This window comes from Heptranchias perlo, chromosome 13 (assembly GCF_035084215.1).
Source record: "Heptranchias perlo isolate sHepPer1 chromosome 13, sHepPer1.hap1, whole genome shotgun sequence".
In the NCBI taxonomy this organism is placed as follows: Eukaryota; Metazoa; Chordata; class Chondrichthyes; order Hexanchiformes; family Hexanchidae; genus Heptranchias; species Heptranchias perlo.
Window position 1 is genome coordinate 50,656,800 of NC_090337.1, and position 27,560 is coordinate 50,684,359.

At 43.1% G+C, this 27,560-nt stretch overlaps 1 protein-coding gene across 1 annotated transcript in view; it reads left to right on the forward strand.

Annotated features, from left to right (window-relative positions):
• ngef (neuronal guanine nucleotide exchange factor) overlaps positions 1–27,560 on the forward strand; it is a 64,454-nt gene that overhangs the window by 16,177 nt on the left and 20,717 nt on the right. The window contains exons 4-12 of the mRNA XM_067995473.1: positions 7,182–7,541; positions 9,189–9,283; positions 16,429–16,709; positions 19,329–19,489; positions 20,204–20,356; positions 21,484–21,613; positions 22,411–22,485; positions 25,236–25,325; positions 25,722–25,885. Coding sequence (XP_067851574.1) covers positions 7,182–7,541; positions 9,189–9,283; positions 16,429–16,709; positions 19,329–19,489; positions 20,204–20,356; positions 21,484–21,613; positions 22,411–22,485; positions 25,236–25,325; positions 25,722–25,885 — 1,509 coding nt within the window. The remainder of the gene's footprint in view (positions 1–7,181; positions 7,542–9,188; positions 9,284–16,428; positions 16,710–19,328; positions 19,490–20,203; positions 20,357–21,483; positions 21,614–22,410; positions 22,486–25,235; positions 25,326–25,721; positions 25,886–27,560) is intronic.

Genomic DNA, 27,560 nt, shown 5'->3' on the forward strand with positions numbered 1-27,560 from the left:
GCATGCTAAACAGCAGAAGCAGCATGCTAAAGCCAGTGTTAAGCGATTCCACAACCAACGGATCAGATCAAAATTCTGTAGTCCTGCCACATCCAGTCGTGAATGGTGGTGGACAGTTAAACAATTAACGGGAAGAGGAGGCTCCGTGAACATCCCCAACCTCAATGATGGCAGACCCCAGCACATGAGTGCAAAAGACAAGGCTGAAGCGTTTGTCACCATCTTCAGCCAGAAGTGGCAAGTGGATGATCCATCTCGGACTCCTCCGGAGATCCCCACCATCATAGAAGCCAGTCTTCAGCCATTTTGATTCACTCCACATGATATCAAGAAATGGCTGAGAGCACTGGATACAGCAAAGGCTATAGCCCCGACAACATCCCGGCTGTAGTGCTGAAGACTTGTGCTCAAGAACTAGCCGCGCCTCGAGCTAAGTTGTTCCAGTGTAACTACAACACTGGCATCTACCCAACAAAGTGGAAAATTGTCCAGGTATGTCCAGTCCAACAAAAAGCAGGACAAATAAAATCCGGCCAATTACCGGCCCATCAGTCTACTCTCAATCATCAGCAAAGTGATGGAAGGTGTCGTCGACAGTGCTATCAAGCGGCACTTACTCGCCAATAACCTGCTCACCGATGCTCAGTTTGGGTTCCGCTAGGACCACTCGGCTCCAGACCTCATTACAGCGTTGGTCCAAACATGGACAAAAGAGCTGAATTCCAGAGGTGAGGTGAGAGTGACTGCCCTTGACATCAAGGCAGCATTTGACCGAGTATGGCATCAAGGAGCCCTAGTAAAATTGAAATCAATGGGAATCAGGGGGAAAACTCTCCATTGGCTAGAGTCAATCCTAGCACAAAGGAAGATGGTAGTAGTTATTGGAGGCCAATCATCTCAGCCCCAGGACATCGCTGCAGGAGTTCCTCAGGCCCAACCATCTACAGCTGCTTCATCAATGACCTTCCCTCCATCATAAGTTCAGAAGTGGGGATTTTTGCTGATGATTGCAGTGTTCAGCTCCATTCGCAACCCCTCAGATAATGAAGCAGTGCATGCCTGCATGCAGCAAGACCTGGACAGCATCCAGGTTTGGGCTGATAAGTGGAAGTAACATTCGCGCCATTTACTGTGAGTCTTTGGGGACCTGAAAGGAGAAAATTTAGAGGCAGCTTGCATTGCAATTGGTGAGGCTACCCAGTAGGCTGGGCTACTCTAAAGACTCAAAGGGATATCTGCAGTGTCTTTCACATTGACCCGAGCATTTCACTTACATCGCTGCTATGCGGCAATCCTCTTGTCGCTGCCATAATAGCAGTGCTAGGTTTTCTGGTGTACAAGGTAAGTGCTTAAAGCACTTTGCTCATCTATTTTATAAAGCGGAGCTCCAATCCTATGAGAGTATTCAGAATCAAGTGCCAGACAATGACCATCTCCAACAAGAGAGAGTCTAACCACCTCCTTTTGACATTCAACGGCATTATTAACGCCGAATCCTCCACCATCAACATCCTGGTTGTCACAATTGACCAGAAATTTAACTGGACCAGCCACATAAATACTGTGGCTAGAAGAGCAGGTCAGAGGCTGGGTATTCTGTGGCTCCTGACTCCCTAAAGCTCTTCAATCATCTACAAGGCACAAGTCAGGAGTGCGATGGAATATTCTCCACTTGCCTGGATGAGTGCTGCTCCAACAACACTCAAGAAGCTTAACACCATCCAGGACAAAGCAGCCCGCTTGATTGGCACCCCATCCACCACCTTGAACATTCACTCCCTCCACCGCTGGCGCACCATGGCTGCAGTGTGTACCATCTACCAGATGCACTGCAGCAATTCACCAAGGCTTCTTTGACAGCACCTCCCAAACTTACGACCTCCACCACCTAGAAGGAGAAGCCTTGGTGAGCCGCTCTCTTGCGGTTCAAGAGGGCGGCTCACCATCAGCTTCTCAAGGGCAATTATGGATAAGCAATAAATGCTGGCTTTGCCAGAGACGCCCACATCCCATGAATGAATTAAAAAAAACATGAATAGAATTATTATCACAATAGTAGGTGTGGTTGTTTTATTAAGTCACTGGGAGATGAAGTAATGAATTGCTTAATGTCCCCAGTAGTTGTAGACAATGGTAAGGATCGTTGGCTCATTAACACATCAAAAACTCCCTTCTCAATGCTGCAGCTTGTGGTTTTCTTTTAAAACCTGTGGAAATTATCTTTGTTTTAAAACTCAACACTTAAAAATAACTCATTCCAAAATCCTCTCCATGAAGGAAAGAAAATCAAAACTCCCAAAACGTGACACATCCATTAACTACAGTGCGGTTTACTTTCCTTTAACTAACTTCCTACCCACGCTGTGACATTCCTTTTACTATAACATGCCTTTTTTTTTGTCGTTCATGGGATGTGGGCGTCGCTGGTGAGGCCGGCATTTTATTGCCCATCCCTAATTGCCCTTGAGAAGGTGGTGGTGAGCCGCCTTCTTGAACCGCTGCAGTCCATGTGGTGAAGGTTCTCCCACAGTGCTGTTAGGAAGGGAGTTCCAGGATATTGACCCAGCGACAATGAAGGAACGACAATATAGTTCCAAGTCGGGATGGTGTGTGACTTGGAGGGGAACGTGCAGGTGGTGTTGTTCCCATGTACCTGCTGCTCTTGTCCTTCTAGGTGGTAGAGGTCGCGGGTTTGGGAGGTGCTGTCGAAGAAGCCTTGGCGAGTTGCTGCAGTGCATCCTGTGGATGGTACACACTGCAGCCACTGTGCGCCAGTGGTGAAGGGAGTGAATGTTTAGGGTGGTGGATGGGGTGCCAATCAAGCGGGCTGCTTTGTCCTGGATGGTGTCGAGGTTCTTGAGTGTTGTTGGAGCTGCACTCATCCAGGCAAGTGGAGAGTATTCCATCACACTCCTGACTTGTGCCTTGTAGATGGTGGAAAGGCTTTGGGGAGTCAGGAGGTGAGTCACTCACCGCAGAATACCCAGCCTCTGACCTGCTCTTGTAGCCATAGTATTTATATGGCTGGTCCAGTTAAGTTTCTGGTCAATGGTGACCCCACAGGATGTTGATGGTGGGGGATTCGGCGATGGTAATGCCATTGAATGTCAAGGGGAGGTGGTTAGACACTCTCTTGTTGGTGATGGTCATTGCCTGGCACTTGTCTGGCGTGAATGTTACTTGCCACATACCAGCCCAGCCTGGATGTTGTCCAGGTCTTGCTGCATGCGGGCTCGGACTGCTTCATTATTTGAGGGGTTGCGAATGGAGCTGAACACTGTGCAATCATCAGCGAACATCCCCATTTCTGATCTTATGATGGAGGGAAGGTCATTGATGAAGCAGCTGAAGATGGTTGGGCCTCGGACACTGTCCTGAGGAACTCCTGCAGCAATGTCCTGGAGCTGAGATGATTGGCCTCCAACAACCACTACCATCTTCCTTTGTGCTAGGTATGACTCCAGCCACTGGAGAGTTTTCCCCCTGATTCCCATTGACTTCACTTTTACTAGGGCTCCTTGGTGCCACACTCGGTCAAATGCTGCCTTGATGTCAAGGGCAGTCACTCTCACCTCACTTCTGGAATTCAGCTCTTTTGTCCATGTTTGGACCAAGGCTGTAATGAGGTCTGGAGCCGAGTGGTCCTAGCGGAACCCAAACTGAGCATCGGTGAGCAGGTTATTGGCGAGTAAGTGCTGCTTGATAGCACTGTCGACGACACCTTCCATCACTTTGCTGATGATTGAGAGTAGACTGATGGGCCGGTAATTGGCCAGATTGTATTTGTCCTGCTTTTTGTGGACAGGACATACCTGGGCAATTTTCCACATTGTCGGGTAGATGCCAGTGTTGTAGCTGTACTGGAACAGCTTGGCTAGAGGCACAGTTGGTTCTGGAGCACAAGTCTTCAGCACTACAGCCAGGATGTTGTCGGGGCCCATAGCCTTTGCTGTATCCAGTGCACTCAGCCGTTTCTTGATATCACGTGGAGTGAATCGAATTGGCTGAAGACTGGCTTCTGTGATGGTGGGGATATCGAGAGGCGGCCGAGATGGATCATCCACTCGGCACTTCTGGCTGAAGATGGTGACAAACGCTTCAGCCTTGTCTTTTGCACTCACGTGCTGGACTCCGCCATCTTTGAGGATGGGGATGTTTACAGAGCCTCCTCCTCCCGTTAGTTGTTTAATTGTCCACCACCATTCATGACTGGATGTGGCAGGACTGCAGAGCTTTGATCTGATCTGTTGGTTGTGGAATTGCTTAGCTCTGTCTATAGCATGTTGCTTCCATTGTTTAGCATGCATGCCTTCATTTTAGCAACAAGCACCTGATCTGCAGGAGCACGAGCACAGAACACCCTATGGCTCTTGAAGTGACCACAGCCCTGAACTGTCAAACTGCAAGATCCTTTCACACTTCCATAGGGGTTGGGCTGAATGGCCTGTTTCTGTGCTGTAAATTCTATGTAACAGGAGAGTTCTGATATATTTAGGCTCGGCTAAGACATGCATCCCTTTGTTTGCACTTTAGCATGAAACGGCAAGAACAAAAGTCCAAGTCGCAAGGCTCTCTTGATAGAGATAGTTTTCTTGGGGTGTGAAGCACCATTGATTGTACATCCAAGCCTTGGTGTACAAAAGTAGAAAAATATATTACTCAGCCAATGTAGAGAGTGCGTTTGATGTCAGTCTAATGCCAGGTATCCTGTGATAGTCCAACATTCAAGATCTGTACCAATGAGATGACAGGCCAGAGGATGTATCTGCAGACACTGCAGCCTGATGGCTCTGGATGAAAAAGGCCTGCTGCTACTGTGCGCAAACAATCCAGAACGCCATGCATAAGTCACAGCAATGGCCTGGGATGTTTTTGCTCCCCCTTCCAAGGATTCAGAGCTATACAATCCAGACAGTCACTTAGAAGTCTGTGGCTCAGGAGTACTAATGATGACATCCTGTGTGTGGGCATAGCTCTGTAAACCAGATGACAGGGGCTCAGATAGTGCTTGGACTTGAATCATCAGGGACCTATCTCTATGGCTGCTCGAACTCCTGTGTTTCCTACTTGAGACGCTCCACTCTTTCTCTAAAGAGGCAAAAATGACCTTAACAGCTTCTTGCATTCTGATACCCAGTGCACCCAGAGCAGCTATGTGTGTGCAGGTGCTAAGTTTGCACTAACTGTAGTTATCTTTCTAGAGATTCCAGATGCAATGTGAACCATCAGTATATATCTCAGAGAACCCTTTGTTATTATCTTCAAGCTTCTCTGAACGCTTCTATCTTGCTCTGTGCCAAAGATCACTGCTTTAAGCAAGATCTGGCTAACTATGAACTGGAGTGTGACTTTATACACATAGACCCCGATATTAGCCGGGGAGTGGGGGGCAGGTACGGTGCGCACGAGTGCCGAAGTGGGCGACGCACCCGAGGAGTCTGAGGAAGTGAAGGCCTGGCTGATCTTAGCGGCTGGGCCTTATTCAAATGAATTTTCCCGGAGACTCGCCCAAACCCCGCCAGATCCACTAACTGGCCAGCGGGCAGGTGCAGGAATGAAGGCGGAAGCCGGCCGCCGCTGGGGACCTAAGGGAACAGGGTGGGGGGATGATTCCCAAACAGATGCCGGTATGGTAAGGGAAAGGGAGGGCTGGGACAAGAGAGTCCTGAGGATTTCTTCCTGTTCCTCTGAAACAATCAAAAATTGTACTCATCTTGACGTCTTCTGGCCATTCTGCTGCTACCTGTTAGGTTTCTCTGGCGTGTTTGACACCGACCGGCCTGCACCTGAGTCTTCATAAAAATCACATCGCTGCACCGATGTCGTTATCGGGCCGTGACTTTTACATGTAAATTAGGCCCTCATTTGCCTGAGACTGGACCTTTGAGTGACTTCAAAGTCGGTGAAGGTAAGATGTCGCCGGATGGGAATGGTGCAATAAGTGGACTCGGCCTGATCTTAACCCCTCCCACGCACCATTCTTGCTGGGCGAGGAGGGGCTAAAATCGATCCTATATGTCTGATAATTTTGCATTGTCCAGTGGTTGATCAGAATCTGCAATTAGCTCACTCAATTAACACAAAGGGGATAACTTTAACCCCCCAAAAACAGGTACGTTGGGGGCGGGTGGGATGTTAAAACAACAGATTTTTGGTGTGGGACCGCATCCCAGCTTCAATGTGGCAACTTCTGGGTTTGACCCAGGCGTATTTGGATGCGCACGCACAACAGACACCACTTAAAGCCGGCGGGCCGATACTTAAAGGGACAATGTACCTCATTGAAATAGTTGATACACTTAATATTTTGTGTATTGCATAATTGAACCTTACCTGTTCGGGTTTCCCATCGCTTCCGATTCATGTCAGGTGAAAGCAGGCGAGTAGGGCCGGATCCATGAAACGAGTGCCTTTATTGCACTGCTTGTGGGCCCGGAGGAGCAGGAGTACTTCATCCAGGCCCAACAAGCTCACCTGGCATGACATGACCCCGTGATCGCCCCCGACCCCCAATGCTGGACCCGCCCCCCCCCGATACTGCTCACCCCATGCTGGATCCCCCAATCTTTCAATAGTGGACCCCCTGATCTTCAAGGCCCACCCGATGTCATCCACATCCCCCCACCTCCCCTCCCCCACTCCGATTTGTTCCAGGGTCCATGATCTCTTTCTCCCTCCCCGCCCCCCTCCAATTCGCCACTCCTTTCCCTCCTAACAGGCAGCCGGTCTGTCAATCTCCATGTGAATATCTAGGGACGAGCTGGGTTCCCGGCTCCAAATTAAAATCATGCCCAAGGTTTCTCATATTCTCCCAATTTTCGGATAGTGGGAGAATAAATACTCTATCAAATCATGTGACTTAGGCTAGTGATGTTTGTTTTTTTGCCACTAACCAGAGCATTATGAGCCATATCCAGATTGTACCAGTGGCTGTTAATTATTATACAGGCAACAACTTCAGAGGTGGAGAAATGAGCCCCTCTCGACTTTGTTTTATAGTTAAATACAGCGATCAATTTTTTTTTGACTTGTGGTTCTGAATTTTAAATAGGAAACTGTTTGTTGTAACTATTGAAAATAGTGTGTAAATTTAAAGTGACCTATTACGCTTTCTTGCTTAATAAGTGCAGTAGTGTTTTGAATGTTGATGGTGTAAAGAACCCAGCGACTTTTTGGCACAGGTCATCGGTACCACAGAACCCTGGACCTAAGCATTGGAGCAGTGGTGATGCGACGATGCTGGCCAATCACCATGGGTCTTTGCCAGTTTTGGAACTACAGGAGGTGCAAAAGGAAAATCACTTGCAAAGACATTATGACGGCCAAAGTGATCAGTTGGCATCAAACCCTGCAAATCTTCTAAAGAAAGCAACCAGTTCCATTCCAGCTCAGAGTAAAGTTACTGGTACAGAAACTCTGGTCAATGATCTTGGATCCTGTACTCTCGGAGAAGAAGCTCAACAGATAAGTCAGCCCACTGGAAACACGGATTTCAAGATAACTTCATTGGTGAATGTTCAAGAGAAGGACAGCTCAAACAGGTAAGATATACCTGAGAAACAAAGTAAATAACATAATGCTTTGAAAGTATTGCTCAGACTGAGACTAGCTTAACAAAATACTGTCATTTCACTTTCAGGACCTGGATTCAAATCCAGTCAGACACTGCAAGCTTTATGAGTCCTAAATGAAAATTTATTTAGGCAGGTTCAACTCAATTCCTATTGGACATGAAACCTTAGCATAGAACTGCCAATAATTCTCAAAGCTTCCCCATTCAAACCAATTTGTCTTGAAAATGGCAATCTCACTTGGAAAGGCCATAAGGGTGACTGGTGAAGTAAACAGAAATCCCACATTGAAGTGCAGAAGGAACTTAACTCTACATCTGTCCCATGATGTACCTAAACCAGTAGCACTTGATGCTCTCAATGGGTGATTTTTAGAAACACATTTTACTGATGAACTTTTAAATAGAAATAGATGAAACAATGCATTAGAACATTATCCTTTCATCTTTGGGACCCGAGAGTTGACTTTAAACCTAAAGGCTGATTTACTGATTGGGCACTTCCAGTGAGAATTGGCGCTCGCAGGGAGTGCTGGTCCGGAATTCAATAATTTAAATGGATAGAAAATCAGGGACTGCAGGCCCATGATCTCCTGACCAGCACCCTGTGAACATGACGCCTTGCTGCCAGTGCCCAATCAGAGATCAAACTTCTAGACTTCTCTGTCTGATGGCAATGACATACATAAGTGAATTGAGTTTGGATGGTCTCCCTCCAGTTTCCAGTAAGCATAGGTTAGTGACATAATACTGGACATAACTCAACAAAATAATGATACCAAATTGGAAATCTCACTAAGATTGGCTGTAAGGAAAATGAGTTTAGGAAACTGAAAAATCCACATTGGTGCATTAGGGGTACCCTTATGAGGTCAGGGTTAAAGAATATTGAAAGGAAGATTAGAGGGAGGTTTACTCTGCATCTGGCCCATACTAAATCTGACTTGAGGGGGGCTTCATGTTGATATGGGATACAAAAGTGTTCAATTTACCAGAATTGGCATTTCTCAACTTAATAAGTAAAATTGACTTTGTTAAAACAGACAACAGGTCTCTGTAGCTGGGACATTTCACTTCTGTTCCAATGGTTCATTATTCACTAGGTTGCTAACAGAAAACAATTGATCCAAACCACACAAATAAACCCCAGATATGTACAGAATATCAGGTGGACAAGAGTAAATTACACACACATATGCAGGTCCTAATTCATTTTTTCACATACACTTCCAGAACCAATGAGAAATACCACACAAATCTAATACATCCCGAAGCATCTGTTATCTTGTATAATGTTTGCACGGTGTTTACTTCTTTGCTTCTGTTTGTGGGGAACAACCAACCGGGGAAGGTCAATGTACAATTGAAGAAGCCATTGATGACAAGCATTAGGATGGTATAGTGGTGTCACAAAACAGGTGAAAGAGAATGAAGAATGCCAAGCATTAGAGGGGCAAAATTACAGAAAAATTATCTGCACATACTTTCAGTTGATGGGTAAATAATAACATTTGTTAAATGTAGTGAGGTAAAGGACTTCATAAATGTGTTATTTCAATGAAAACTAACCTCATATTTCTATGTAACTCAACTATAATTTCTTTCTGTACCATTTTAGATTTCAAACAGCAAGTTCACAGCAAAATGGAAATCCTCCAGCAAGTGCTTCCATTGGCAGATTTAAGAATGTGTGGCATTTCATTGAAAACATAGGTACAATACTGAGAATGATCAATGTTTTTGAATGTATCAAACTATTATTTCTAATACGATTTAAAGAGAGAATCTTGTCATTAGTATCCTCTCTAAAATGAAAGTTCAGAATTAAGATGAACCTGAACATACTGTTTGTTTTTTTTCCCTATTTCTGTTGACTTTATAATGTCTATTTTTGCGAACAGTTGGTGTTGGCTTGGGGGGATTACTGAGCCTGACAGCATGTGGGAGGCGAATTAACATTAGTACATAGTTATTAATCCAAGGCGCATCAGAAAGCTTAATTTCAGTTGTGCATGTCACTTCGGCTTTCTTGCATTAGTGGGCTCAATAACTGCACCAAGCCAAAGTCATCAGCAAAATATTATTTCTATAAATACATCTAGAGACAGGCTGGGAAAATAGCACAAAAAAGATGTTAAAATCAATGGCAACTTTTTTTAACCTTTTTGATTTTTCCAAGATTAACCTTTTTGATAAGATTTTCTCAGTCTTGCCTCAGTGGTAGCACTGTCGCTTCTGAGTCAGAAGGTCGTGGGTTCAAGTCCCACTCCAGAGACTTGAGTGCAAAATCTAGGCTGACACTCCAGTGCAGTACTGAAGGAGTGCTACACTGTCAGAGCTGCTGTCTTTTGAATGAGATGTTAAACCAAGGCCCCACCTGCTCACTCAGGTGGACGTAAAAGATCCCATGGCACTATTTCGAAGAAAAGCATGGGAGTTCTCCCCAGTATCCTGGCTAATGTTTATCCCTCAAACTACATCACTAAAAAGCAGCTTATCTGGTCGTTATCTCATTGCTGTTTGTGGGACCTTGCTGCAAGCAAATTGGTTGCTGCATTTCCTACATTATAACAGTGACTACATTTCAAAAGTATTGCATTGGCTGTAAAGTGCTTTGGGATGTCCTGAGATAGTGAAAGGCGCTATATAAGTGCAAGTCTTCCTTTCTTTATTTTTAGTGTGCCATTTCTCCCAGCTCAAATGTTAAACCTGCAGTTTAAGCATTGTTGCCTTGGTGCAGACTATATAATTATTTGATTTGCACGTGGCTTTTGTGCTACTCTGTGCATAAGAAAAAATGTTTCCATTATTTTTATATATATTAGGTGGTGCAGTGTGACAAACAACAGGGTGCAGCCAGAGACAATTGTAACAAGGGCAGTTGTCTCTTGGAATTGACCCTGGTGTTTGCTGGAATGCAGAGACTCTTGGAGATATCAACCGATTTCTCATATTAGAGTCATAGAGTCATAGAGTTATACGGCACGGATAGAGGCCCCATCGGCCCATCGTGTCCGCGCCGGCCATCAAGCCCTGTCTACTCTAATCCCATATTCCAGCATTTGGACCGTAGCCTTGTATGCTATGGCATTTCAAGTGCTCATCCAAATGCTTCTTGAATGTTGTGAGGGTTCCTGCCTCCACAACCCTTTCAGGCAGTGAGTTCCAGACTCCAACCACCCTCTGGGTGAAAAAGTTCTTTCTCAAATCCCCTCTAAACCTCCCGCCTTTTACCTTGAATCTATGTCCCCTTGTTATAGAACCCTCAACGAAGGGAAAAAGCTCCTTAGTATCCATCCTATCTGTGCCCCTCATAATTTTGTACACCTCAATCATGTCCCCCCTCAGCCTCCTCTGCTCCAAGGAAAACAAACCCAATCTTCCCAGTCTCTCTTCATAGCTGAAGCGCTCCAGCCCTGGTAACATCCTGGTGAATCTCCTCTGCACCCTCTCCAAAGCGATCACATCCTTCCTGTAGTGTGGCGACCAGAACTGCACACAGTACTCCAGCTGTGGCCTAACCAGTGTTTTATACAGCTCCATCATAACCTCCTTGCTCTTATATTCTATGCCTCGGCTAATAAAGGCAAGTATCCCATATGCCTTCTTTACCACCTTATCGACCTGTTCCGCCGCCTTCAGGGATCTGTGAACTTGCACACCAAGATCCCTCTGACCCTCTGTCTTGCCTAGGGTCCTCCCATTCATTGTGTATTCCCTTGCCTTGTTAGTCCCTCCAAAGTGCATCACCTCACACTTTTCCGGGTTAAATTCCATTTGCCACTGTTCCGCCCATCTGACCAACCCATTTATATCGTCCTGCAGACTGAGGCTATCCTCCTCGCTATTTACCACCCTACCAATTTTTGTATCATCAGCGAACTTACTGATCATACCTTTTACATTCATATCCAAGTCATTAATGTAGACCACAAACAGCAAGGGACCCAGCACCGATCCCTGTGGTACCCCACTGGCCACAGGCTTCCAGTCACAAAAACAACCTTCGACCATCACCCTCTGCCTTCTGCCACTAAGCCAGTTTTGTATCCAAAGTGCCAAGGCACCCTGGATTCCATGGGCTCATACCTTCTTGACCAGTCTCCCGTGGGGGACTTTATCGAAGGCCTTACTGAAATCCATGTATACCACATCCACTGCGTTACCCTCATCCACACGCCTAGTCACCCCCTCAAAAAATTCAATCAAATTAGTCAGACATGATCTTCCCTTGACAAAGCCATGTTGACTATCCCTGATTAATCCTTGCTTCTCCAAGTGGAGATTAATTTTGTCCTTCAGAATTTTTTCCAATAATTTTCCTACCACTGATGTTAGGCTCACTGGCCTGTAGTTCCCCGGTTTTTCCCTACTCCCCTTCTTGAATAATGGTACTACATTAGCGGTTCTCCAGTCCTCTGGCACATCCCCTGTGGCCAGAGAGGTTCTGAATATATGTGTCAGAGCCCCCGCAATCTCCTCCTTTGCCTCACACAGTAGCCTGGGATACATTTCGTCCGGGCCTGGGGATTTATCCATTTTTAGGCCTGCTAAAACAGCCAATACCTCCTCCCGCTCGATGTTAATATGTTCGAGTATATCACAGTCCCCCTGCCGTATTTCTATGTCTACATCGTCCTTCTCCATAGTGAAAACAGATGCAAAAAATTCATTTAGAACCCCTCCTACATCTGCCGGCTCCACACACAGATTGCCATTTTTGTCCCTAATGGGCCCTATTTTTTCCCTAGTCATCCTCTTACCCTTAATATACTTATAAAACATCTTAGGATTTTCCTTTATTTTGCTCGCCAGTGTTATTTCATGGCCCCTCCTTGATCTCCTAATTTCTTTTTTAAGTATCCCCCTGCACTTTTTGTACTCCTCTAGGGCTTCCTCCGTCTTTAGCCTTTTGTATCTGCCAAAAGCCCTCCTTTTTTTCCTAATCCATTCTCGTATATCCCCTAACATCCAAGGTTCCCTGGAGTTCTTGGAACCACCCTTGACCTTTACGGGAACATGTTGCCATTGTATGGTCTCAATCTCCCTTCTGAAAGACTCCCATTGCTCCGATGCGGATTTTCCTACAAGCAGCTGATCCCAGTCCATTTTGGCCAGATCCTGCCTTATCCTATTAAAATCGGCCTTCCCCCAATTTAGAACCTTTATTTCCGGCCCCTCCCTATCCTTTTCCATGACCACCTTAAATCTCACCGAATTATGGTCACTGTCACCAAAGTGCTCACCTACTAGCACTTCTTCCACTTGGCCGGCCACATTCCCTAGAATTAGGTCCAGTACCGCCCCCTCTCTTGTAGGACTTTCTACATGCTGGCTCAAAAAGCTCTCCTGGATGCACGTTAAGAATTTTGTACCCTCTAAGCCTTTTACACTCTGAGTATCCCAGTTAATATTGGGGAAGTTGAAATCCCCCACTATTATTACCCTATTATTTGCACAATTTTCTGAGATTTGCCTACATATCTGTTCCTCTATCTCCCCCTGACTGTTTGGGGGCCTATAGTACACTCCCATCAAAGTGCTTGCCCCCTTTTTGTTTTTAAGCTCCACCCATATGGCCTCATTAGAGGAACCTGCTAATATATCATCCCTCCTTATGGCAGTAATTGATTCTTTAATTAATATTGCGACCCCCCCTCCTCTTATACCTCCCCCTCTGTCTCGCCTGAAGATTCTGTACCCCGGAATATTGAGCTGCCAGTCTTGCCCCTCCCTCAACCATGTCTCTGTGACAGCAACAATATCATACTCCCATGTGTTTATCAACACCTTCAGTTCATCCACCTTATTCGCAAGACTCCTTGCATTAAAATAGATGCCATCCAGCCTTGCCCTCACATATTTGTCCTGCCTTACAAGCTGACTTGTTTTTTTCTCTATATTTGGCTGCACATCACCCCCTATTGTAGCTCCACTCTGTATCCCATCCCCCTGCCAAGTTAGTTTAAACCCCCCCCAACAGTGCTAGCAAACCTCCCCGCAAGGATATTTGTCCCGCTCTGGTTCAGGTGCAACCCGTCCGACTTGTACAAGTCCCACCTTCCCCAGAAGCAGGCCCAGTGATCCAGGAAACTGAAACCCTCCCTCCTGCACCAACTCTTTAGCCACGCATTCATCTGTTCTATCCTCCTATTTCTATACTCACTAGCCCGTGGCACTGGGAGTAATCCAGAGATTACAACCTTTGAGGTCCTGCTCTTTAATCTGCTACCTAGCTCTCTAAATTCTTGATGCAGGACCTCATCTCCCTTCCTACCTATGTCGTTGGTCCCAATGTGGACCACGACCTCTGCCTGCTCACCCTCCCCCTTGAGAATGCCCTGTAGCCGCTCAGTGACATCCATGACCCTGGCACCAGGGAGGCAACAAACCATCCTGGAGTCACGTTTACGGCCACAGAAACGCCTGTCTGTTCCCCTTACGATAGAATCCCCTACCACTATAGCTCTTCCACTCTTTTTCCTCCCAGCCTGATACATCCTCCCGTAGTCCTGGTTTAACATACAAGTACATGAAGGTGACAGACTGGAAAAGACTAGTTGGTCCATCAAGCCTGTCCCCATATAGTCATGTTGCAACTGAGCCTCATGATCCCCAATGCCCCTCGCCCCCCCCCCATCATCCACCAGCAGCCATGTAATCTTCTGGGAGAGGCCAAAAACACAGATAAAAGAAAACCCATAAGCCAATTCAGGGTGGGGAGGGAGGAGGGAAATCTGGGAAATTTCTTTCTGATCTTCCAAGGTGATCAAAAGGTGTTCCAGGAGATCGCAGTGACCACGAGGCACAACACCCAATATCCCACCTACCTTTTGTACTCTGTGATATCAGTCACAGCCAGTAACTCACCCAGCTCACCGAGCAAGTAACTAGCACCACATTTAAAGTTCTTTGTACAAGAGGCAGAGTTCAAGGTGGCAACACTGTCTGGTAGAAAATTCCACAGCCTCTGTCAAGCTTTGACCTTAAAGCTTTCTATGTAGTTTTTGGATTGAAAATCTTGGTTTCACCAGGTTGGGAAACAAAGCTACTGCAATGCACCTTGCTTTCACATTTTAGCATTACATTGCACAACAATTTACTCCATCATGCCATTGTCATTAAGTATGTTTTAATAGCTTAGATTTTAGTTTGCCTCCTCCACTAAGTAATTGAAAAATAAACAGTTTGAAACTGACAAATATCCTGTTTAGATTTTTATGTAGGTTTAACAGTGTGACTCAGAATGAAACATTTTGACAATACGTCCCTCTGTAGTTTTACAACCAGGCAGATTAACTCATTTTAAGCAACTTTTAGCCATTAAGCTACCAGTTCCTCTCAAGTACAGTCCTCGGGGTCCCCTCTGTTGCAGTATCTCACTGCTTCGGTGTCCAAGGGCACACCTACAGCACTATTTACTGTTTCAGTATCTTATACTTCAGTATCTAGAATTATACTGCACAGCACTGATTGGCAGGGTTGCCAACTCTGGTTGGATATATTCCGGGAGGATTCATCACATGACATAATTTGAATACAATCGTAGAGTGAGACAGTACTGATTTAACGTTAGCATCATAAGTCGCAGCACCCAGTACACCAATATGGTGGTTGGGAGAGAGCCAGCATGTGTTGCCTTGACATTTCAAACACCAGCTGGACTATAGAGTCATCCAGAATGTATGAAAATCTTAGAGCACATCTTACTCAAAGTATGTGAGAATTCCGCATGATTTTTCTCCCGGGTTGCTTGCAGCAGTGTCCAGGGGATTAATCTTTAATTCCTGGAGACTCCAGATCAATCCAGGAGGGTGGTCAACCCTACTGCCTGGTCAAGAGTGAGACTCTGAGCCTGAAAACCCGTGGACCAGGGATCCCAGCAGCTTTGCACTTGCTGGAGACCTTCGCTTCTGATCCCATCGGACTATACAGGGTCAGCAGAAGGTTACCCAATTTAAATATCCCAGGCAGACACCTGCACCACTAGGGGCGGATGTTGGGCTTGGGTGTCCCAGCCCCTGGTCCCATTCTCCTCCCAAGCAGAGGCTCCGCCCCAAAGGTGGGTCAAAGGAAACTCCTGACCAATGTCAGCACCCAATATATCTGGGTCCCAGTCTTGTTTGCATTCCTTCCACTGTACTACTAATAGAGTTATAGCGAATCGTGCTTGAAGGGCTTTTCTTGACTTCTCCTTTCTCCTTTGTTGGATATCCCAGCAACATGCATCATACTCAGCTGAAAGAGTGGGTGCATGACCTGTTTCTAAGCTTCTGCTAATGCGGCTATGAAATTGGGTGCTGGGAATCACACATAAGTGGTCTAATTGACTGTTTGATTTTCCTTCCTTGTGGGAACTGTCTGACTATCCATTGATTCCATTCTTATGATGGCAAAGGTTAACTGATAGCCACCCGACCATATGAAGATCAGAGGCTAGAATCCACATTCTGCACTGTGCATCATTCTAAATGCGTTTTTTCATTCCAGTGTATTCTTCACTCTGCCTTTGTTGATTACTTTGGTGTAAGAAAATACAATCTTTCAAAACCATCAGTTTTCTATGGATAAAAGTGCTGCTAATGAATGCTTCAGTCTGTTTTACGTTGGAATATGGATCAGAATGCTGAATGTACCACAAGCTGGCCCTATTCATCATGGAATGTTCATTATAATCATTAGTAGATAAAGAAAAGCAATCATGGGCCAATAATGTAGATCTAAGAATTCGCCTGCTGTTTCTCTTGATCTGATAATCTGCCAAGAATCCTAGTCTATATCAGGCACAATGCTTGCATGCTTGGCCGATCTGATTCATCGATTGAAGAAAAAGTTATATACTAATTGTGTTATCCTAGAACTTCTGTACCAGGAATATCGGGAAAAAAGTACATTTCAAGAAATTGAGACAAGACGGATGCAGGATTGCAATGAGAAGAACAAAACAGAGTTCACAAATGAAGCCAAGCCTCAGGAAGTAAAAACTGACACCAACACACCTGCTCAAGTGATATCACAGCCAGTCAAACTCAGTCAGAGAACAAATAATCTGGGCATGAAATTATGGCAGAACTCAGAAAAAGTAAGAAACAGCATAGTGTTGAGTACTCTGAGTCGCAAGGAAATCAAACTCCAGGAGGTAAGACAGAGCAATAAAGGAAAGGCCTGTGTGTAGTTTGACATTCCAATGTGCTATTCATTCCAAAAACCTTTGCTTATTCAAAATGGCCATCACTCATTCTGCAAAATGTTTCCATCAGTTAATTGTGACCATTCTTTCAGTATCACAAAATTGCAAAACACAGTTTTGTAACAATGAATAAAATTAGACGTTTGAAATATTTTTATTTGATTTTTTTTGGCAGCAATGTCAGGCTACACTAAGCTCACTGTAAATCCCATAAATCAGAGAGGCAGTATTGGAATACAACTGGAAGGATCAGGTTTTTATTGTACACTAGGTACAATCTAAGTGGTGACTAGTTAAAGGTATATTTAACAGCAACGAGTGCTGGATTGAATTAGTAATCCAATGTGATCCTACATTCTACTATTCCATGTTTGGCTGGGGACAGTGGTGATGAGCTGGGTTTTGTTCAATTCTGGCTTATTTACTTTTTTTTTGCTATCATAATATGGTACAACACAGGAGGCCATTGGGCCCATCGTCCCTGTGCCGACTCTTTGAAAGAGCTATCCAATTAGTCTCATTCCCCTACTCTTTCCCCATAGCCCTGTAATTTTTTTCCCTTCAAGTATTTATCCAATTCCCTTTTGAAAGTTACTATTAAATCCGCTTCCACCACCCTTTCAGGCAGTGCATTCCAGATCATTACAACTCGCTGCATAAAAAAATGTTTCCTCATGTCACCTCTGGTTCTTTTGCCGATCACCTTAAATCTGTGTCCTCTGGTTACCGACCCTTCTGCCACTGAAAACAGTTACTCCTTATTTATTCTATCAAAACCTTTATCAAATCTCCTCTTAACCTTCTCTGTTCTAAGGAGAACAACCCCAGCTTCTCCAGTCTCTCGACATAATTGAAGTCCCTCATCCCTGGCACCATTCTAGTAAATCACTTCTGCAACTTCTCTAAAGCCTTGACGTCCTTCCTAAAGTGTGGTGCCCAGAATTGAACACAATACTCCAGCTGAGGCCCAACCAGTATTTTATAAAGGTTTAGCACAACTTCCTTGCTTTTGCACTTTATGCCTCTATTAATAAAGTCCAGGATCCCATATGCTTTTTTAGCAGCCTTCTCAACTTGTCCTGCCATCTTCAAAGATTCCTAGAATTTGCTGTGGTGAATTTTAAGTCTTTGTTGATTAAAGTCATTTTGAAATCCTAACACCACCAGCCATTCACTACTGTAACACTGATCTTTAAAAATACAAGAGATCTTTAATTACTGGTATTGAGATCGTTTTTCATTTTATTTAAATACAGTTTGTCAGCCAACATAGGAGAGAAATTTCTGCAGTTTTCTATTTGTAATGAAATTGTGAACACGTTCGTTATACATGAGTTTGCAATCTTGGTATAAATAGTGACCAGTGGAAATTTTCCTTCACAATGGTGGCATATAAGAATTTACACTGACAGAATATAGTTCTGTGGGAATTTTGGTTACACTGTCCATTTGCAGAGAATTGCAAATATTTGCCAATGACTGATATGGTAAGAAAATGATGGCATTCATGTAAAAATAAATGACAATAAGTGAAAATGGTCACTAAAAAGGGGCAGCGCAAGATAAAATAGTAAATAGGTTACATGTATGTCAACTGTCCACGTTTTATGCTGGTAGTCAGTATTCACACCTGGTACGGGTGTGTCCAAGTTTGCAGATGAAAATCAACAGGAATTTAAACTTCTCATGCTGCATTGAGGTCACCCAACCAGCCAACATAACTCGGGTTTTAATAGTCCCATTCCACTCCCAGTTCCGTCTCTCACTTCTGCTCCCAGCCCCTACCTGATGCTTCTGATCTTTCCTGAGCAGATTGAACTCTGCTGTTAGTTTTGTGAAGCCGGAAATTTCTAGCCACAGTGTGCAGCATATTGGAATCCCCAAACAAAGCAGCAACATTAGGGAGGAGTCAGAAGTGGCAGTGAGGAACAAATTAGGAGAAGACGAGGGTACTTCTATGGACTGAAGGAAGGGGTGAAGAAGAGGGTGCCTCTTTGAGATAGAGACAGCAGAAGGAAAAGAAAAGGTGCCTTTGTGAACTGGATAGGGAGGTGGAGGCAGAAGAAAACTATTTCTGTAGAATGTGAACTGCTACAATGTTCCACTATACAGGTGATGGAATTTTGTGTATACCTGCTCTGACCATTATTATTCCATAGGATGAATGTCCTTATTCATTACACTGCTGACTATAGGGTCCATACACACTTTGGGGGGAATTTTGACTTTGTGCGATAGTGTAAAACGGGTGATAGTGAATCAACAGCCTGTTTTGCATCTCCCGATTTTCATTTCCACTGAAGTCAATGGAAATAAAAATCGGGAGATGTAAAACGGGCTGCCAATTCGCTATCACCCGTTTTACATTATCACACAAAATCAAAATTACCCCCATTCAAGGTGGCATCTTATGGTGTTAGCACAGTGAAATATTTTTAAATAGAGGGGTGAATATGTCTAAGAAAATCTAAGAATTGAGAGGAAAGAACAAATAAGAGTAAAAGATTGGTATTAATTCCAAATATTTAAGGAGAAACGATTTTTATCACTGAACAATTTTTTCTTCAGGCGATGTTTGAACTTGTCACATCTGAAGCTTCGTACTACAAGAGTCTGGAGATCCTAGTTTTCCACTTCATGAAATCTGAGCAGCTCAGTGAAACACTCAGTCCCATTGAGAAACATCATATTTTCTCCAACATCCTCGACATCAAAGCAGCCAGTGAAAGGTAAGCAAAGGAAAATCAAACCTGCTAAATGTACAATAAACTACAGATGATGTTGGGATCTCGAAGAATTGTCCCTGACTTCACATTAAGGCAAACTTTCATCATGCTTGGAATCACTTCTTATGCAGTTGATCCTATTAAATTTCACGTCTGAGGATTATCCCATGGTATTATATTGAAAAAGAGCGGGGGAGTTCTCCCTGGTGTTCTGGCCAATATTTATCCCTCAACCACCATCACTAAAACAGGTTATCTGGCCATTATCACATTGCTGTTTGTGGAACTTTGTTGTGTGCAAATTGGCCGCTGCGTTTCCTACATTCCAACAGTGACTGCACTCCAAAAGTACCTAATTGGCTGTAAGGTGTTTTGGGAAGTCCTGGGGTCATGAAAGGTGCTATATAAATGCAAGTCTTTACGTAACTATGAAGGGAGATAAATCTGTAGTCTTACTGATGTCTCTCAGTTTTGTATTATTTTTGCATTTTTTTGCTTTACATGTAGAAAGTTTGCAGCAGATGGCACCGCAGGAAGAATTTTAGTGCAAAAAAACCTATCCACAGGCTTGCCCAACTTGCAGTTCTAAAGTACCAAACATGGCAACAAAGTCAACCATCAGGCACCTGTAAATGTACAGATATCTCCCTTTAGAATTAGGGTACACCGATAGATTGTTAACAGTCTATTACCTAGTACATTACTTTTTACTTTCAGATTCTTTCGGGACCTGGAGCAGCGTATAGAAGAAGACATTGTTATCTCAGATGTCTGTGATATCGTGCATGAACACACCGTCAGCCACTTCAATGTCTACATCCCATACGTCACAAACCAGAGCTATCAGGAGGTTGCCTATCGACGATCAATGTATGCTTCATTGATGTTTCTGTTTCTGAACAGGAGGGTAGAACAATCCTTGTTACAGTGTGTGTGTACGCCTGTGCACGTGTCTGAGTAAATGTGCCAATGAGCCTAATAATAGCAGCAATATCTCACCTACATGCATAAAATTGGCTGGTGTTAGTTTTGTGGTAATAAATTCACATTTGAATTTCAAAGAAACCTGTTTTCTCTAAACACTCAGCGGGCCAGGCAGCATCTGTGGAGAGAGGAAGGTGGGGATAACATTTCAGCTCCCATGATTCTTCATCATAACTGGTTCTGACGAAGGGTCATAAGACCTGAAACATTGACCCTATCTTTCTCTCTCCACAGGTGCTGCCTGACCTGCTGAGTGTTTCCAGCATTTCCTGTTTTTATTTCAGATTTCCAGCATCTGCAATATTTTGCTTCCTGATTACTCTAATTTTTTGAACTGACATTTTAAATTGTTATTGTAAATTAAGTTACATTTGACAAGTCAAGAGCACTGCTTAACATTGTTAGAATATTGTCAACAGGCAGAGAGTTGTCTGGAATGTGTAATTCAACATTAAAAATTTCAGGTCTGAGCATTTAATTCCAGTGTTTGGGAGAAAAAAAATTCGAAATCATCCTCTTCTCCATCTGTCCATGGACAATTTATTTTTGAAAATGCTGCAGTTCTTGGGAGTGCCCCCTCTCCTCAGATTGCTAAACGGCTCTCCAAAGTGTTGTGCATGCTGCTGGTGTACTCCTCCATCCAAGGTTTTGTTTAAAGCACACTGCCTGATATGGCCCCCAATGCCTCCATCAACTCTTGATGCTCTGTGATCATTGTTTTTTTTAAATACGAGGCCCATGATCTGCAGTTCTTCAGGCTCCTCAGTGGAGAAGTGACACCTCCTGACCTCAACCACTCCACATTCCTTCAAACACCATCTGGGTGACTGGGGCATGTGGGGCAATGTCAAGTTCTGCACAATTTTCAGAAATATTTTTGGTAAATATTAAGGTCATGTTTGAAATCCTGAGGTTTTTAAGACATTATATGGGAAACAATGTACAGTTCCAAATACGAGTTCAATCAAGATTTTAGAGAACTGTTACCTTGACTCTGCATTTCTTCTTTAAAGGGAAAATAACCTTCAATTCCGTAACGTGCTGGCTGAGCTTGAGAAAGAACCCAAATGTAAAGGACTGCCCTTCCCTTCATTTCTTATCCTGCCTTTTCAAAGGATAACACGCTTAAAACTGCTGGTACAGGTAATTTCTTGAGAGAATTCTATGGATGTCAGACTGATTATATTTTTCAGGCAAATATTTCAGTGTCTGTTAGTATTGTGATCATCATTTTATACAATGAAGGTGACCATGTGATGTTGTGATGTTGCATCCCATGGGGCATCAAGAGTACATTACACCAAATGACTGGACTGAGTCAAGTACCTCTCCACCTCCATACTACACAGTAAAATGTAACTTCCTCTTTTTAAAAAAAAGTTATTAGGTGTAAATGTTTTTCAACAATATTCATTTTCAACTTGTCTAATGGGGATTCTTTTCACAGGGACTCAATTAGACAGAACACTTTGCTACTTGGGGCTTATTCAGTGAGTCCCTGGCCTCAAGAAGGTATTATATCATATTCCAAAACAGTAACGAGTATGCACAAGAAATTGCACATTTCTTTTTAAATAAAATTATTTTGATTTGTTTTGGAACTGAAATCACACAAGCAGCCGAGAATTTGATTCCCAGTTCAATCCTCAAGGCTGACTGTCACTTTACAATCGCTCCTCTTGGTTGATTGAGCCTCATCCCTTCTTAGTTGGTAGAATGCTGTGTCATGGCAAGGTGCTCCATGGGGAGGGAATGCGGACCAGAGATGTGGAACCTTATTTAGTTTCTTCTCTCCCCCACAGAGAGCTGATACTTGAAGTAGCATAAGGTCAAGACAGATACAATGCAACAAAATGGAAGTTTGGTTAAATTTTCATTTATGTTCATAAAGAATTTGCTGCCAGGTGGCTAATGTCTCTGAATTCAATTTTGTTTGACAGAATATCTTGAAAACAGCTGAGGAAGAGTCAAAGAGGGAAAGCACAGCTGTGAAGGCACATAAAGAACTTGAAAAGGTACAAGGCTTACAATCTCATTTTCCTTTTTTCTTCAACCTTCTTTCCTCAATCCTGGGGGGACTTTGGACGATAGTGTAAAACATGCGATATCGGCTCAGTTCCCTGTTAAATACCTCTCCCGATTTTCGGTTCCATGGAAGGCAACCTTTCCTTTTTGTCTTTTTGTTCTTTTCCTTTTGCATTTTTGCCAAGTATTTAAAATTCTTGACTGCTGTATTAAGGTATTTGTTTATGATGCTGACACCAGAATACATTGCAAAAGACTGTGACAATATACAGGGGTAAATTTTCCCATCGGACCTCCACTCTGGCATTATTAGCACCACTGGCCATTAGTTTGCTAACCTTGCCTGATTTTGTGGGGCCAGCTTCATTTACAGTGTGGGTGAACATCCTGTGCCCATATTTGAGCTTGGAGATGGGAGCTCACGTTGGGGGGGAGGAAGGGGTGCGTGCAGTGGGCACAAGAAATTGCATATTAGCAGCCCTTTAAGGGTAATCCATAAATGTAAACAGATGCAGCCACCTAAAGGTAAATGGTCACATTGGAATCATAGAAAGAATAGAATCATAGAAAGGTTACAGCATGGAAGGAGGCCATTCGGCCCATCAAGTCTGTGCCGCTCTATGCAAGAGCACTCCAGCTAGTCCCACTCCCCTGCCCTATCCCCGTAGCCCTGCATATTTTTTCTTTTCAAGTACTTATCGAGTTCCTTTTTGAAAGCCACGATTGGATCTGCCTCCACCACCCTCTCTGGTGGTGCATTCCAGATCACAACCACTCGCTGTGTAAAAAAGTTTTTCCTCGTGTCACCGTTGGTTCTTTTGTCTTTAATCACCTTAAATCTATGTTCTCTGATTCTTGACCCTTCTGCCAATGGGAACAGTTTCTCTCTCTCTCTACTCTGTCTAGACCCTTCATGATTTTGAATACCTCTATCAAATCTCCTCGCAACCTTCTCTATTCCAAGGAGAACAACCCCAGCTTCTCCAGTCTATCCACGTAACTGAAGTCCCTCATCCCTGGAATCATTCTCGTAAATCTTTTCTGCACCCTCTCTAAGGCCTTCACATCTTTCCTAAGATGCGGTGCCCAGAACTGGACATAATACTCCAGTTGTGGTCGAACCTTCTATAAAGGTTCATCATGACTTCCTTGCTTTTGTACTCTATGTCTCTATTTATAAAGCTCAATAGCCCGTATGCTTTTTTAACTGCTTTCTCAACCTGCTCTGCCACTTTTAATGATTTGTGCACATATACCCCCAGACCTCTCTGTTCCTGTACCCCTTTTAGAATTGTGCCCTTTAGTTTATATTGCCTCTCCTGGTTCTTCCTGCCGAAATGTATCACCTCGCATTTTACTGTGTTAAATTTCATCTGCCATGTGTCTGTCCACTCCACCAGCCTGTCTATATCCCCCTGAAGATAAGAATGTTGCTAACCTTTACAAAGGCTGATAATATTGTTAATGTGCATTTTTCTGGCAAAACCCAGTGGTTGCCACATTTAATATAGAGACGGGAAACCAAGCATGTAGCTACGTGAGGGAGTGCCACAACACACTGACCCCTTGTTTGATGGCTGGCAAGATGGTCATGAGGGGGGGGGGGGACACTGCTTGCCATTCTAGTGCACTGTCCCCATAGCCTTGTGACTCCCTGAATTCCTATGAGAAACGGTAGTGGAAGGACTCCTGTTCATGCACCCCCTTTCTTTCTGTTCTACTGAAGTCCTGTGAATTAATCACTTGCAGCTGCTTTCCAATTACCTGGAGGGCAATAATGGTCCTTTTTCTGGACATTTAAAAGCAAAATCACCATAATGAATAAATAAAAATTGTCCCCCAACAATAATTCTACAAATGCAGCATAAAAATAATGATAGAAACATTTTTTTAAATCACTAACAAAAACAAAACAGTACTAAAACGGTACCATCAAACATTGCAGCAAAAACATACAAAGCATGTACCCCATTAAGAGCTCCATCATAAGTGGAGCTTTCCTTGCTTCCAATCCGAATGGAATTTATAGGGAAAAAGCTGCAGAATCTGGGAAATTGCATCAGGTATTCATTTAAATAATTTTGCATACATTATGAGGCCTTAATGTGACTATGACACAAAGTACGTGTAAGTACTTTAGCACATATATTACAGCCAGCTGGAACACTGTGGGCAAAAGGAACCAAGTGAAAACATGACTAAGGCCTGCTCCCCTAATTTTCTGATCTCCTGTACAAATGGTACAGATGAGCTGAAAATTTACCCTCCTAACACACTGTTGGAATGTCTTATTAAATGCATGTATCCTACACAAATATGGATTAAGCACACTTAAAATGCAAACTGTTCTACATATAGCCTATGGTACAATCACTGATTCATTTTAATCATTTAGGAGGCCCAGTAGAGGATTGGACCTCCAGAAAAAATTCATCTGCAGAAACTAAGATAGCAGCAGCTACAAAGTCAGGCATTGTTGTTGGATCTCCCTTCCTAGATGTGGCATCTGCCAAGTCAAACTCACCAATTTAACATCAATGGTTCCTCTATAAAGCAACCCAGCGGAAAAAGCTTATTACGCACAACTACAGATTAAACCAATCTTGCAAGGAGACGGAACAAAGGAAGAATTAAGCGACACAGGGCATTTATACCTTGGTATTTTCTAAATTTGATCATGTAAAGATGCATTGACTACGAGAATTTGTCTATTAGTAATAGTGATTTCTTCCTGTTGAAGGTTATCAAAGAGTGTAGTGAACGCATGAAAAAAATGAGTAGAACTGAGCAGCTGATCAACTTTGAGAAGAAGCTGGAGTTTAAGGTCAAGGTATGAATAGAAAAATAGACTCCTGTCTACATAAGGATCAATAAGTCTGTATTTGTAGGTCAGTATACATAACCTCCGGAGAGGTCTTAAGAACAGAATGCAATTAATGAACTGGAGAAACAAAATAAAGAAAAATAAATTTATAAGATAAAATAAAGAAAAACAAAAATCACTTTTTATACTGTTTTTTAGGAGTCATAGAAAAAGTGTGTTACAAAGAGTATATTTTTAACAAAATTCACTAATTGTAATTAGATAGACTTGTGTAGAACCATAGCTTGCAGTTAACCAAAATCATTCAGGATTTTGACCAGTAACAATAAGAGAGATCAATAGACCGTCTTTATTTTATTGTTACCAAAGATTGAACCTAACCCACACCTGTACTCTTCCCAGTCTGTGCCAATCATCTCCCATTCTCGGTGGCTGCTGAAGGAAGGTGAACTGGAGCAAATGTCAGGACAAACAGCAACACGAACCTTTAGGAAGAAGAAACTGTTCAAACCAGTCTACCTGATTCTGTTCAATGATCTTTTTCTAATAACCAAGAAGCATTCCTAGTGAGTCTTTGCAAAAAAACATCAAAGCTATCAGCAATATGGAGGAAACTAAATTCAAGTATTGTGTGGTGATATGTGACATGGATTGCATTAAGGCTTGCACCTGCTGTATGAGTTTTATTCCTTGAAGAATTGTAGTTTTTGCTTCGTACTGTGTAAATTTTGAAATCTGATTTTCTGGCTATCGTATTATTAAGAATTTCTGGTTTATGAAGGAACAGGCATTTCAAGAGTATCGAGGCAGTGATATGTATGTGAGCATGCATTGATTTGTTTACACTATGTTTGTTGGATAGTAAAAGGTATAATCTAGATAGAAAACATTCACTACGGAACTGGGTGATGGGTGGTTTTGACATTGGCCTTTCAGCTCTGGAACATGGGTTCAAGTACAGCCCAGATTAATGGGATGAAAGTCTCTTCTGTCTGCTGGCTGTAATGGTCTTATGTGAAATGAGTTTAGACTCAATCCAGTTCCTAGTGGACATGGCCCTACAGCACAAAACTGTCCTAAATTCAGCACTAACTAGCAATCTCAATCAGAGAGATCACAAGATGGCTGGTGTGGGAATTGGAAAGGATGTAATGCTACTGCAGTTGGGGGTATACTTCTGAGGCTGGGCCTGAGGTACTTTGTTGGGACAGATTAGAGGCAGCTTCACTCTACATCTGGCTGTACGATATCTGGCCTGGGAGTGGTTGGTGCTGACACTGGTTGCCTGAAATAGGAAGTGCTCCATTGCCCAACACTAACATTCCTCACCTTGATGAGCACAAGAAAAAGAGAAAAGCTTTCACCGTATAGGAAGAATATCCTTTAAAAATATTATCCTTATAATAATTGCAGTTTACACTCTTGACTGCTATCAGCCATGATACTGAACCGGGAAAACCTGGTGAAACTCCTCAACCTTTTTTATAGCTCCTACACAATATCTGGGCAAAAATAAAAGGATAAATTTTCCATTTCTGTGTTCCCGGCCTAGGAGTGCAGAAGTGGAAAATCTATCCTAAAGTACTACTTGTAGTCCTGAAGGAAGTGGATCAACGTTGACAATGCCTATCAAAATATCTTATGATGTAGCTTTAACCTCTATGTAAGAGGTTGTAAAAAATATACAGTACTGTATTATGACTAATTCCATTCAGAACTCCCAGTCACGTCGCTGAGGGGCAGAAAAATATTGTCTCATACCGATAATTCTAAAATTGTCTCTTAAATCATAGACTGTGATTTTCAGCTTTAAATCATAGACTGTGATTTTCAGCTTTTTTTAAAATAAAAAATGGAAACATGTGAGAATGTTAAATATCCTATAGAATCATTCTGTAACATAGATGCAGAAACTAAAATTTTAGTTTGTGTTTCAGAAAGCTAGGCTATTAAAAAGATTTATTTGTCAGGATCACTGTTTCTTTGAAAATAGCACACAGTTCCAAAATATCTGAATGTAACTCAGCTGAGGATTGATAATCATGCAATTAATTTACTAAACATGATTATATTGAAGTTAGGGTTGTACTTGCTTCAGAAGATTCTATAAACACCAGATCGAAACAGCTAATTGGCAAATTGACGTCAAGGTAACTTAAAGTTTTCAAGATTATCAAGGGAATTGGCAAAGTTCATTTAACTGAGTTATAATTGGAACAGGTATGTTTTTATACAGAGTCA